Source organism: Porites lutea, chromosome 9, assembly GCF_958299795.1.
Source record: "Porites lutea chromosome 9, jaPorLute2.1, whole genome shotgun sequence".
NCBI lineage: Eukaryota > Metazoa > Cnidaria > Anthozoa > Scleractinia > Poritidae > Porites > Porites lutea.
The window spans coordinates 8,827,040-8,840,287 of NC_133209.1; the positions used below are offsets into that span (position 1 = coordinate 8,827,040).

The 13,248-nt window shown below is 40.3% G+C and overlaps 1 protein-coding gene across 1 annotated transcript in view; it reads left to right on the forward strand.

Moving 5' to 3' along the window:
- Positions 1 to 137: 137 nt before the first annotated feature.
- Positions 138 to 13,248, forward strand: part of LOC140947291 (IQ motif and ubiquitin-like domain-containing protein) — a 13,442-nt gene continuing 331 nt past the window's right edge. The window contains exons 1-13 of the mRNA XM_073396350.1: positions 138 to 807; positions 2,959 to 3,093; positions 3,986 to 4,153; positions 4,589 to 4,818; positions 4,903 to 5,001; positions 5,576 to 5,786; positions 6,081 to 6,256; positions 7,134 to 7,398; positions 9,113 to 9,195; positions 9,735 to 9,835; positions 11,280 to 11,427; positions 12,126 to 12,311; positions 13,181 to 13,248. The exon at positions 13,181 to 13,248 is cut by the window's right edge and continues 331 nt beyond it. Coding sequence (XP_073252451.1) covers positions 186 to 807; positions 2,959 to 3,093; positions 3,986 to 4,153; positions 4,589 to 4,818; positions 4,903 to 5,001; positions 5,576 to 5,786; positions 6,081 to 6,256; positions 7,134 to 7,398; positions 9,113 to 9,195; positions 9,735 to 9,835; positions 11,280 to 11,427; positions 12,126 to 12,311; positions 13,181 to 13,248 — 2,492 coding nt within the window. The 5' untranslated portion in view covers positions 138 to 185. The remainder of the gene's footprint in view (positions 808 to 2,958; positions 3,094 to 3,985; positions 4,154 to 4,588; positions 4,819 to 4,902; positions 5,002 to 5,575; positions 5,787 to 6,080; positions 6,257 to 7,133; positions 7,399 to 9,112; positions 9,196 to 9,734; positions 9,836 to 11,279; positions 11,428 to 12,125; positions 12,312 to 13,180) is intronic.

Below are 13,248 nucleotides of genomic sequence, written 5' to 3' on the forward strand. Positions count from 1 at the left end.
TATCATGATAGCGTCGATGATACCACCATGTTTTCATCATTTTATGAGCCCATGATCCTTAAAGCCAGCTGTTTCCATGGAAACGACAGTATGGAAAACAGCTCTCTTCGGGACTTTTAGAACCTTGTTTGCTCTCACACACTTTGTCTTTTGATTTGCAATACATCTGACTATTTTGAGCAAAAATGTCTGCAGCAGAGGAGAGTACAGATAATCAAGGTGAAAATGAAAAGAAGAGCGAGAAAAAAGAGGAACAAGAAAGTGATCCACAAGGACAAGTAGCAAGCGATCTCCCGCAAACCGCCGAGGAAAATGGCGGCGAAGTCGACGAGGGTTCTGCTCAAACTGTGGAAACCAGAAAGGTAGATGAGGAAGAAGAAGTGAAAGAAGAGAAGCAAGAAAATGTATCTGAGGTTGTAAATGTGAAGGATGATGCAGAAAATCCGGAGGAAAGGGAGGAAAAGATTAAAAACCCTTCGGAAGAACAGCAAGGCACACCAGTCGAAGAAGCTGAAGAAACAGCCATGTCTGTCGTTATTTCCGAACCTGATAAAAACGTTGAAACTCAAGAAGCAAATGCTCAAACCGAGGGGAGAGAATCACCCGTCGGAAAGGATGCAGATGCATCTGCGGACGCGCCATCTAAAGTGGATAACAGTGATAACAGAGTTATTGAGTCTCAGTCGGAGCGAGAGAGTGAAGCGCCTCCAGTGGCCCCTCCGACTTCACAGGCAGAAAGGTCCATTGATAGCGAGCTAGGTCATGCTGAATCTGCAGGAAACGTTAGGGATGGCTTCACTGCAAATGGTAAGCTTAATTGGTGATAAGTTTCCTATCAACAAAGTACAGCCGCTATACCATGGTACATTCTATTTTTTATTTACAAACCTCAAGGCCGATTTCCACGGAGAAATTTTACCTGAATCCTATCTTTTGAATCGGATTCAGGTAAAATGTGAGGTATAAATTGGCTTGGAGTTTTATCTGACTCTTTTGAATCAAATTTATAGCCTGCATACATGTAGCAAGCGTTTCTGGGTGAGTTTAGCCTGAGTATCAGGCCTTCCTAAGGGGCTAGGGGAGAGGAGATTTTAGATGGGGGAGGGGGAGGGGGAGAAGAGAAAGGAAGGCCTGACACAAAACCATTCAGCAAACCGTGTGACACATCCAAAATCTGGATGTGGCAGTGATTGGATAACACACAATACCCCCTGACGTCACCGACCGCAAGAGCGATCGGCAAGAAGCAATTGACATTTTTCATAGATGTTTTGATTTCATGTTACCGGTATGTGATACTTTTATGGACATAGGGGACGCAGAGAGGAATTCAAAACGGCTCTAGAGGGCGCTCTCAAGTTCTTTCCTGGAATAAAAATAAAATCCGCCGGGAAAATCCGAGCAAGAATTGTGTTTTCAAGGCCTCGTAGTTTAAAGGAAAGATGTACTCGGAGTATGGAAAAGCCTCATATACCAGCTTCTGCCGAAACTATGTCTGAGTATTGGTTTCAAAAGACCGGGACAAAGACGACGATATCAGTGTTTCAGATATCTAAGTTCTGATTTACAACATCCTGCCGTTAAAAGGGGATTGTTACTGTAACTGAAAATAGAGCGAGGTAGCCATGTATAGAGATAGCCGACAGCACCAATGCTTTTAAAAAGCTTGACTTTGCTTGTGGCGGTTACGATAGCGTACGTGATTGGAATTCGTTCGCTTCCTCTTCCAAAATTCTCTCACTTTTGAAATGTCTTAAGCTCAAGCGGGCGCCATCATATTTCACCAACGGGATTGACCTTTGCTATAGGCTCTCTCTTTTTTAAAACTTGTAACAGCTTTCACGAGCTCTCCGTGAAGTGGTGGAATTTGCTGCTGCTTGATAATTTCTAGGCATAGGTGTTTCACCATCGCACCTTCCTATTTATTCTTGCAGCTCCTTTCCACCGCCCGAGGATACGAGGGATAACATCAGCTTTTTAGCTGCCAGACAAGCGCCTGATGTAACTCTGTAAACAAAAGCAATTTACAATTTTCTGGGGCACGTTTATTTACGAACGAGAGCGTTGGCGATCTTACACTAACACAATTTTTAAGACATGTTATAATTCCTGTAATGTTTTACATTACAAGTATTCAAAAACTCCTCATTGGAGGTTTAAAAAAAAAACGAAATCGTAGCAACACAAGCACCGGAGCTCGGCAAAACCGTTGAGTGAGATTTATTTTAGGCGAGCTTTTTGACACGTGAGGCTGACAACCCAATGACCGGAAGTGATTTTGATTGGATGGTATCGAATCATGCTGTGTGGGGGTGGAAGGCTCCGGTAAAAGCATCTGTGTCAGGCGTTTCTCTCCTTCACCTCTCTCCCTTTTTCGCTTCCATCTTTCCCCTTTTCCCCAGAAACGCCTGATACTCAGGCTAGGGTGAGTTCGTCGAGAAAGTTGGGACAAGAGCCAAAAATGGAATTGCAGGGGAGGGGGAGGGGAGAGAAGAAAAAGCTTGCCTGCAAACCCCACAAGTTTGAAAAACTGCGTTCGCCCCCTGGAGTACCTATTGAACTGGTCTCTGTAACTATGAAACCAGAAAATGTTTCACCTAGCTGCAAAGACATCATTATTTCAATGCTCTGGGAGATGAATTTTTATTTTCAACTTTATGCATGCATGTTTTGCCTTTGTAGGAAAAAAACTGGGGGGCACGGTCCCGGCCCCTCCCCATGCTACAGCCCTGATACTGTTTTCTTTCCCAATAAAGTATCCTGAGTCAAGATTTTGGTGAATCCTGCTTGCATCAAGACGCTGTGCATTTCCCGAGTTCAGTCAAATCCTGGGTCTCAAGAGTGCCCTTCCAGACATTATTTCAGGCTATCTATTTGGTTTACCCAGCCTCTCCCTACATTTATTTAATGTAAAACATTAATAATTATTATTGCGTGTTACATGTATCTTATCCTCAGTCAAGTTCATTATCATGCCAGAGGGACATGTTGAGAACATGACATGTTCATTAAAGCAGTCATTTCTTGAGCTCAGAAACCATTTTGCGTCAGAGCTTAATGAGTCGCCCCAAATGATACTGATGCTCTTTGATGGTAAGTGTCACTTGTATTGTTGACGGTCATAAATTTGTAATAAAATAATAATACTAAAAGCCCCCACCCCAAGCTTTTTTAGCCTTTGCTGTTGCTGTGGTTGTTGTTGTTGTTGTTTTTTAGGGATGGGGTCCTTAATAGAAAAGACGGGATGGTTGTCTTTTATCTTTGTCTCTCAAAAGGTTTAACTAAAGGTTATTTTTGTGATGTTTCAGCCACTTACCGCTATAGTCTTCAGCTTATATTTTCACTTAACCTTATTGCCCTTACTGTATAAAGACTATAGTTAGTAGTAACATAGTTATTAGAGGAGACTGGTTATGAAAAGCAGCAAACATCAATGATCAAAACAACAGTGCTGCAGTTTATGTTGGAAGCACCCTGAAAGTGCACAATCCTTTGTTTTCTGTTGGCAAATTGTTACGGAGTAAATTGATGCAATGTTTTTATTGGTCAATACAATCAAAATGATAGGAATTCTTTTGAACGTTGTGCACTTTCAGGTCCACAAAAACATATAACAAAGGAGTCTGACGGGTTTCATAACCATTCCACTCAATTAACTATGGTAGTAATCATCAGTGAAAAGAAAAGTGGCTCTAAATCCAAAGTGACTGAATAATAAAAAATAATGATAATATTTTTAAGTGATGATATAAGATTTCATTTTATCTATACATGCATATGGAAGTTTTGTTTGCGGACTCCTTAGTAATGTGGATGCACTACTAAATCCCAGGCAAAATATGTAGCACTACCTTTCATTTTGTCACTAGTTGTTACAGGTATGATAAGAGACCTATAAAGTACAATTAATATTTCTGAATGTAACAAGTCAATCTTTCACCTTCTGCTGACTTTCTTAATATGCCTTTGCACTCTCTCCGTAAAGGGAAACTTGTAGAAGATCAGACAGTGTTATCTGATCTGGGTGTGCAAGGTGGACAGACAGTTCAAGTGGAAATCCAGTCTGCAGATCCTGTTAATAAACCTCTGAAGTATACAAAAGTATCACCAACCTACAAACTGCCAGACAAAGTCAATGTCAAAGTAGAAATTGGTAAATATATTTTATGTTACAATTGGCTCCTTTTGCACTCAGTAAATCAAATTACTCAGCTGACAGTGTGCCAAATTCTTATTTGTTACTGACAATATTATTATCAAAGAACACCAATCCCATCAAACTTCTGCTGTTTTAGAGACCTGCCAGGAAACAGGTCCAGCATAACATCAACCCACACAATGTAAAAGTTTTATCAGACAAAATTAAAAATCCACCATTAAGTCCTATGTTGAGAAGGCCATCACAATCCTCTCTGAATGGGAATATGTAACAACCTTTCAGCCTGAATTTCAGACTGTTACTTCGAGTCATTTTTACTCCCTCAGCAACGTCTGAATCGACCAGCTGTTAATGCTATCCAGTGATGTCATTACCTTAAAAGGAATTTTTTTGTTAAAAATTACTTTTGTTTTTTGATTTTATTTTCAGATGGCAGGGAAGTTGAGGTGGTTGTTCACATTGAGCAAGAAAACAGGAAGAAGCCATTCTTGGGAGGCTACAAACATAGACTAACAGGAGTAGAGTTCCATAATGCCGCTGCTCAAACAATTCCAAAGATCCGTGTACCATCGTCTGTTGAGAAGTTTCATCGAGATACTCAGACTTACAAACTTAGAAACAGAGTCCAGCAAACAACGAATACAACATCGACACAAATGGTATACCATGAGTTTGAGAAAATTGGCTGTTAAGTGCTTTAAGTGTGCAGTTTTACGTTTTAATTTTGTTTCTTCGTTTATTAGACCAAAGATGGATGTTATGTATCAAATGTCACGGATAAAATACTGATTCCAGGCAGATATGTCACAGCTGAGGAGCATCACAGAAAAATTTTAAAGAAGGTCAGTACGTGATTGCTAAAATTCATGATTTGGGGGCTTTAAGAGTGTTTTATGATTTAATAATGAGATTCTCTTTGTGTATTTCTGACAAAATCTATAAGCCACAATGATCGCATTGCCATCAAGATCAAGTTTGAAAACATTAGTTGCGCAATGTTAACAAAGAAGTCTGTCAAAAAGTCTGCTGCACATTCAGAATTTTTGTGTTGCTTAATAGTTATTACAACAAGGATCCCAAAAGTGTGACCTCCTTCCATTAACCAATCAGAAGTTGAGGACTGTTTCCAGCTGGCTTCTGATTGGACTAAATCTGTATGAAAGGATGTGAATAAGTCAAAAACAGTCACTTTTGGGCTCCTTACTGTAAACCTGTTAACTGTTATTTGTTGTTGTCACCATGGTTACATTACTCAAGCTTTCTATCAATATTACTACACAAAAAAGTTCTTGCTATACAACAATCGTGTTGAAAAAACATTAATTTAGTAGAAAATGTGCGACAAAAACATAGTCTGTAGATATCCATAGAGAGGCTCAATAATCCTTTTAAATATATATTTGACATATTTTCCAGGTTATTATCCTGCAAACATATTGGAGAAGGTGGCTAGCAAAGAATTATGTTCAAAAGCTAAGAGAGGATCGCATCCGACGCCAGGAATGGGAAAGACAGGAAGAGCTCAGGAAACAGAGGGAAAGAGCAGAAAGAATAAGAAAAGAATGGGAAAGAAGAATGAATCCCAAGACAAAGGAAGACTTTGATCTCCTTTATTCTCATTTAGAGAGTAAGTTGATTGTAAAGTGCGCATGAAAATATGATAAAGAAATGTCTTAAGTGTAGAGGCTTGTCTTGATTTTCACATTTCTTGGTTGTGGCTATACTCGTTCAATAAAATTTTTGATAATTTGTCGTTACTTAACAGTCTCTTGAGGCTAACACTACACTCCGTTTTTTAAACCCTTTTTCTTGAGGGTGGATTTGTGGCTCTTACCCAACATTGGTTCCTCCTTGTAAACTTGGAATACGATGCTTGCGGCGTACTTACTGCTAATACATTTTTGTATTGTTATTTTTCAAGAGTGGCGTAATGAAGAAATGGCACTTATAGACGAGCTGTACTCTGGTCCAGAGAGAAAAGCAGCCCTTGTTGGGCTGTTAGAACAGGAAGCACATCTCATCGCCTCCATCGATAGACACAAGCTGGTTGCTGATGAGGAAAACAAGGACAAGAGGATCAAGAGTTTTTTGAACAAGGTTTGCTCAACCTGTGTGTTTTTGTGATGTCGTGTAACTTACGGTCTGAGAAATTGAAAACAGCCGACATTTCGCGACGTTATGCTTGAGTCAATTCCAGCTGCGCCGGATTGGCAAATGCCCGGCCCCCTGGCAGTGCAAACTTTGCATATGCCCCACCCCCGAGACAGAAAAGGTGGGCAAATGATGACGTGTCACTAACCAGATCTGAGTAGTGCCTCTGACTGGTCATGGGAAATGTGCCTTAACCATTCAGAAGCACTACCCAGATCTGGGTAGTGGCACGTCATAAGTACGGACTTTCTGCGCACGTTTCTCAGTCGTCATTTCGCGTGAAAACTGGTGGCATCGCCAAATTTCGGTTGTTTTCGTGATTTCAAAAATGATTCGGCTTGAAGAGTGGTGAAAAAAATGTTTTTCCAAATCTCTATGAAGATACTGTAGGCTTTTTCAAAGTCCTTCGCTTCAATTTTCCGGTTCGGGTAGTTTGCTCCAGCGCTCCTGCTCTCTCTATCGCTTTGCCGACGAAAATATAAATTCCTAGCTTGGCTTTGCACTCGAGAAAAGTTATGAGCTCGACTTTTGATATTTGTGTGACAGAATGAAATTCTTCTCACATAAAAATTAGTGAGTAACAAGGTTGATCCGAGTGGAACCATAGTAAACAATAGAAATTTTACAAGTTATCATGCATGGATAAAAGTTGTTTATTCTTATGTGTTTCCAGGCACCTTCAATGGAACTAAGGTCGTACATTGCTTAATCTCGATTTGTCAAAATTAATGATTCTTAATTTACAGTTTCTTTATGGCTTTTGTTCACCCCGCTTCCCTTTTTAAACATGCTGTACATTTACACCGCTTTGTTCTCTCCACAGGCTGCGGCCCCAAAGCAATGGAAAGCTTTTGACGGAAAGATAACGGAGATGGACACGCCCTACACCATCCGCGCCCAAGAATTACGGGACATTTACAGTACGCTTAGCATGAAGTACCTAACGCAGGATGAAAGATTGGATGTACTGCTGACCCTAAAACATACTGTAAAAGAACACGACTGTAAACTGACGCAAGAGATTATTGAATTGATTGACAGGGAGGCTGATTTATTGATGAGAGGAGTCAAAGAATCGAATCTAGAAGGTATATTTATAAGCAGTCCTGGATTACTTACAAGCATGCTTTGTAAAGAACATTCCTGCATCATGTTCAAATGATGACGCATTTAAGGTGATTTCCTGGTTTTGCACCGCGCATCTCGTACTGCGCATAACAAGATGGCCTCCGTAAAAAAGAGCATGTGAAGTAACATTATTAAAATGAAGTCGACTGAAGAGAAACGCTACTGCATTTTTGGCTTGCGGTTGTTTCTTGCCGAGGTGAGACTCAATTTGGTGGGAATGTGCATAACGTAAGCAGTACGCATGTTGCTGAGTTCGACTTCCTCACTAAGAACCCCGATAGTGGATGTTTAATTTGTGCTTATTCACTTTGATTTTCATTTAAACGCTTTCTTTATCGCATTGTGTCCTAAATGTGGTATCTCGATGTAAATTCTGTTAAAACGGAGTTTTAATACTTTCTTCCCCCTTTCGCATACATTCTATTTTGAAACTCGCCCCAGTCCTCTCTCAAAAATCAAGGAAAATGCATTTGGTGCGCACTTTCTGCAGCTCTACCGCGAAAACGAGTACGGTGACCCCCATTTTTTATTTCATGATTTTAATAAGGACAGTGCTTCCTTTCGGTGAGAAAAAAATTGGCACAAATCTATGTTCAGTTTTTTGGCAATTTTACTAAATTGTACGGATTGAGCTATCACGGGTCGAATAGCGCGTGTCCAGTTTAATTCTACTTTTGAGCGTAAAGAAAAAACAAGGGCATTACAAGGCATTTTTCTGGTATTGAAGTGGATAAACAATACATTAAAGTCAAATTCTGTGCGATACCACATGCATCATTGAAAAAACTTTCCATTTTGTATGGTTTTGGGCTGCGCTCGGTTCTTGTCAAAGGGTCCAAAATAGCCGTATTTGTCAGCATTGTGACGTCTAAACGAGCACGGTGACCCCCACTTTTTATTACCTTTTTATCATCTTCTTGACTTGTTACATCAGTGTACCAAGTTTCATCTACATTCTATGTTAGGTTCTTTTTCCAGGGAATCACCTTAAACCGTTTTATTTTATTTATTATTATTATATTTTTTTACCTGTATAACTTAACCTCTACTGCACTATATCGTTTATCGTTTGTTTTCTTGTGGAAGATTAGCGACTGTTTAATTTAGTCTTAGTTTCCTGGCATTTAAAGAAAATCGACCCCGAAATACACTGCACTTTCCAACGGAGATTTTCAAATCGCCACTTCCACAGCAAGTAACACTACACTGTAGAATGACCCTGGTGCTGTTCCGTAGTTCGGGGACGTTCTCTCGTCCTTCATTCTATTTGCGCGCGTCCCTCACAGTTTGACACCGTTGTGAAACTTTAGGACTCCAGACACAAGAGGAGCGTGATAGTGCGGTGATGCGCGTTGCGTCTGCCTCCTCTATAGGCTTTCCCAATGGCTCAGTGGGGAGCACGGAACAAGCGAGAAGGGCGAGAGCTGGAGACAAGCGAGAAGCGCGTGAGGGGTATGATGGGGACGAATTAACCCGAATAACCCCCCAAGAAGGTGATCGTCAGCGACTGGAGACGAGGCTAACAAGCCCCGCACTGTTGTCAGTTGTCCTCCCGAGAGGAGCCTGCTAGCAAGCTCTCTATTTATGGCGAGTGAAGCGCGACTCCCCCAAATGAAGAGCTTGTTCGCAGGCTATTCATAAAGCTACCTTACACGCGCTTATTTTATTTTTCAGGGTTACGCAAGAGAATTTTAACTTTGTTTCTTCAGTATTGCAAAACACCTCTTTTCAACCCCGAGGCAGCTCGGATCATCAAGGTGCAGTAATATTACTCACAAAACATCACATGACACCTCCGTTTCAGTTCATTTTGCTCTCGTGATGGAAATTTTAAGGGAGTCTCGAACAAGAATGTTGTTTACTAGCGAAATTTGGGATTCATTCGAAATTGACTGTTATACAGGCTATTTTCCTTTCCATGATGGCAGTATAGTTTCTGGAGGATAGAAAAGAAGTGCGAAGTCATGAATTCATGCAGCAGAAAATTACAACGCTTGACTCGAAAAATAAGTTGCTCATACACCCTGTGAAAAACGTTCCTAAGAATTCAGTAAAGTAATAAGCTCGTTTGTCATATATGTCAGTATACCGAACAAGGTTATTTCCTCTCGGTTTACTTTTGCTGGGCAGAGCAGGCCAAGACATGCCTTTTGTCTTTAGTGAAACTGTTATGGTTTTCTTCACCTCAACCACGCTTAAATAATAGTCGTGCCGTCAATTAAATTCCTAATTTGATCCCCATCTGCTTTTTTGCAATGTATGGTAGAAAAACCTTTTATCTTTCTCTCTTATTTAGGTTCCACAAGATCCGTCAGTATTACGAAAAAATATTTACTTCTGTCCAAGTTGCAACTCATACTTGCCATCAACAGAATTCCAACTTTCATCCAATTCTCGGTGAGTCAAGCTTAGATTAATTCTTTTAATTTTTAGTTTCAGCCATTAGAAGTTAGCGATAATAAAGAGTTATCGTTCGGGAAGTTTTAACTAAATGTCTTCAAATCTGATTATTTATCTAGTTTATAGTTTGTTCAAACAAACTATAAAATCGTGTAGTGCTAAGCGGCGAAGACAATGCCGGAGTATGTACATGTACATTTCTTTGCCGTTATTTTGCACGACTGCTACGTGAAACTTCCAGAAACTTCTTAGTTACACTTTTTATTTTTTTCACTGCCGCTCACTTTCACCTTACATTGGTGGCCGCTAGCATTTCTCATTTTGTCACCGCAGCAACAAAATTTTCATGTTGTTCTTCCAACAAAAATGTGTCTCCTTTGATCTTTATCTCTCGCTCTAGATCTTTGTCGCCCTTTTCCTCGTTGAGCTTCGCTGGCCTGCAGCCTACTTTCTCTTTTTCTCTGTCTTTCTCTTCCTCTATATTCCAAATTTGTGGTCACGACAATTACCCTATGCTTAATACTTTAGACAACACGGATACAGAAACAATTTCCGCTTTCCGTTTTCGTCTTTATTGACTCTTTAGTTGTCTCTCAGTCTGCTTTACAAGACGCGGGTGGCAATGCGATTTCCCGCCAAAATAACATTGAGTTGCATTTGGGTTGCCATACCTGTTGATTGAGTTTTTTTTACATTGGTTGCGGATGGACGGTCGGGCGGGCGTACGGTCACGTGATTACCAAAATTTCTCAGATGAGTAGATTACACATTTTCTTATCCATGGTGCTCTGCTGCCCGTGCTTCACTCCTAGTATCCCACTTGCGCTTGTTGGATATGAGATGATTATAGCCAACCAGCTGGGTATCTAGCGTCCCATATCCAACGCGCACTCGTGGAATAATTGTTAACTATATAATGAACTTAGCTGGCTAAATTTTTTTGAAACTTGCTAAACTCCGGTCGGAAAACGGGCTCATTCAGCTCCGTGACGTGCTATTTCCAGGGTGCAAAGATAATCATTTTTACAACTTGCCATTCGGGCAAGCTGAAGCTAGCATTTACTAGCCCAGACGTCATTTCAACTAGCCCCAAAAGCTTTTTGACGAGCAGAATTGATTTGACAGTCCTTCTTTTATTCAAATTCGTCAAAAAACATCACTTGCCCGCCGGGCACGTTAAAAACAGAATTCACTAGCCCGACAGCAAAATCTACCAGCCCTGGGCTATCTGACACTACTTTCTTTGCACGCTGTATTTTTAACATTTCTTGTGACGCCAGCCTTAGCCTGCGTACCTGGCGAAGCACAATTATTTGACTTGTCCTTCATCTTATCGAAGTTTTAGATGTTTCTTGATTAAACATGTTTCGTTCATATTTGAAGTTGATGAGTTCAAGAGGATTTACATGATGTGACCTTTGTTTCTTCTTTGGCTACACAGGGTTGTTGGAAGATGTAGAAAGTGTATGAAACTCGACAACGATGCCAGATTACGGCATGACTTCTCGCAGTATAGAGCAAAGTTGAAGGAGCTGAGGCGTTCAGAAGAGAGCTTTGAAGATGGTTCTAAAATAGCATATTTACTCCAGGTACAGGCAGATTCGGTAATCTATAAGAAGTCTGCATTTCCAAGTTTCGTGATATGAAAACAAGTACTTCTTTCCCTCAAAAATTTCCTAAATTTACCTGTACGTGAGCTACAATATTTTACAATGTAAATGTCGAAATTGAAATTAAGGCATCGGTAGTCGGTTTGGGGGACATTTTAACTATTTCATTTCAGTAAGAGCATGTTGCCAGGCAGCCAGTCACCAGTTACGATCAAAGGAGCGAACAGTTTCCCTTTGTAAACGATAGCTGCAATTTTTAAGTCACTCAGGGCCTGAATTTTACACGGGGTGGCTAGGTTTGCCGCTTTGAGACCGAGATCTCTGCACCTTGGTTAAACGCAACAAAAATCAACTTTGTAATTATGTGACAACCGAGCCAACGTGGCCACATGATAAAATAGTCCAACCTGGCAGACGGGGCCATTCCGGATTATGTAATCACGCTCTAAGAGAATTTTTGTCCTGTTTTTCATAACTGTGTTTCATAACTTACACATCTGGATGGCCCTAGCTTTTTCTCTAATTTTGTACGTATCTGCTTTAAACTTTCTTTTTTTTTTTCGCAGACATTTGCCTCATATTAACTTAATCCAGAGAATTCTTATCATGAGGGAACAAGCATCAATTGTCATGTGCAAACTGAAAGATCTTTGACTAAATCTGTTCCTCTTTTTCAGGAACCTGATTTACGCTATCTTGTGGAAAACATTTGGAATAGCCAGAGCGTGCTCAGCGCTCACGAAGACCTGTTTGACTTGATTCTTGTACGGTGGAATAAGTACGAAGAGTGGTCTCCGTGGAACTGTATTTTGCTCACAAAGGAAGAGGCATCTGCTCACGCCAAACTGGAAAACGTTACTGAGGTACGGCTCCTTTTCTTTGTTTGTCTTTATTGTTGTCATACTTAAGATTGTCTTTTAGTCGGATGTGGAAGGGGGAATCTGACCATTTTGAAATCAGATGCAGCAAATACAGTAAAAAACCGCGACTAAGAACCCGCATTTCCCCACGTTAGTCTAAAGAGGTTCTTACATATATGTTGATTAGCATAAATTTAAGCTATTTACGTTCTTGATAGGTTCTCATTCAGTCTGAAGGAAAAATACATTATAGCTAAGAGTATTTAGTGGTATTCAGTTCATTCCTTAGGTAAAACCTGTATTGCAATTGTAGTTGGAGTAACAAGGCATCTTTGTCTACAAAGAGGATCCTAAATGTTGACTTATCTTAGTTGTTTTTTTATGTAGAATTTTAATAGAAAATAAGAACTTGTTTTAAAATTTGGGCTCCACAGGTTCTGTTTAGAGGGGGCTTATCTGGCAAATTTTAGCCAAGCAGGTTTTTAAAAAACAAGCTCTTTAAGTCGCTGGTTGTTACTGTACTTCAAAAGTAGGTGTATGATCGTCCGTGTATGCTTGATCGATCCTTGTTAATGAGGATTATTAAGCAATGTCTGCTTTTTCGTTTGGTGCTTCTTTCGGTACGAGATTGATGGCACAATTAATATTTAGTCCATACATGATGAGATAACTACTCCCTTACTTCACCAAGTCGTGAAATACGAGAAAAATATTGCACGCAATGGTTTTACCCCTGCTGAGTAAGCTCTTTTGGGGTTGGGATAAAGGAATCGCCCTCCATTTCCAACCCCACCCCCACCCCCCTAAATGGAGGTGATTCCCTTCACTTCCTTCGATTATCCTTACTCTAACTTTTTATTTCTTTCCATCAGGCATACGGGCGGATGTTTATCGGAAAGATTCTACACAAGCACGTACTGGCTCGTAACTACTTTTCACG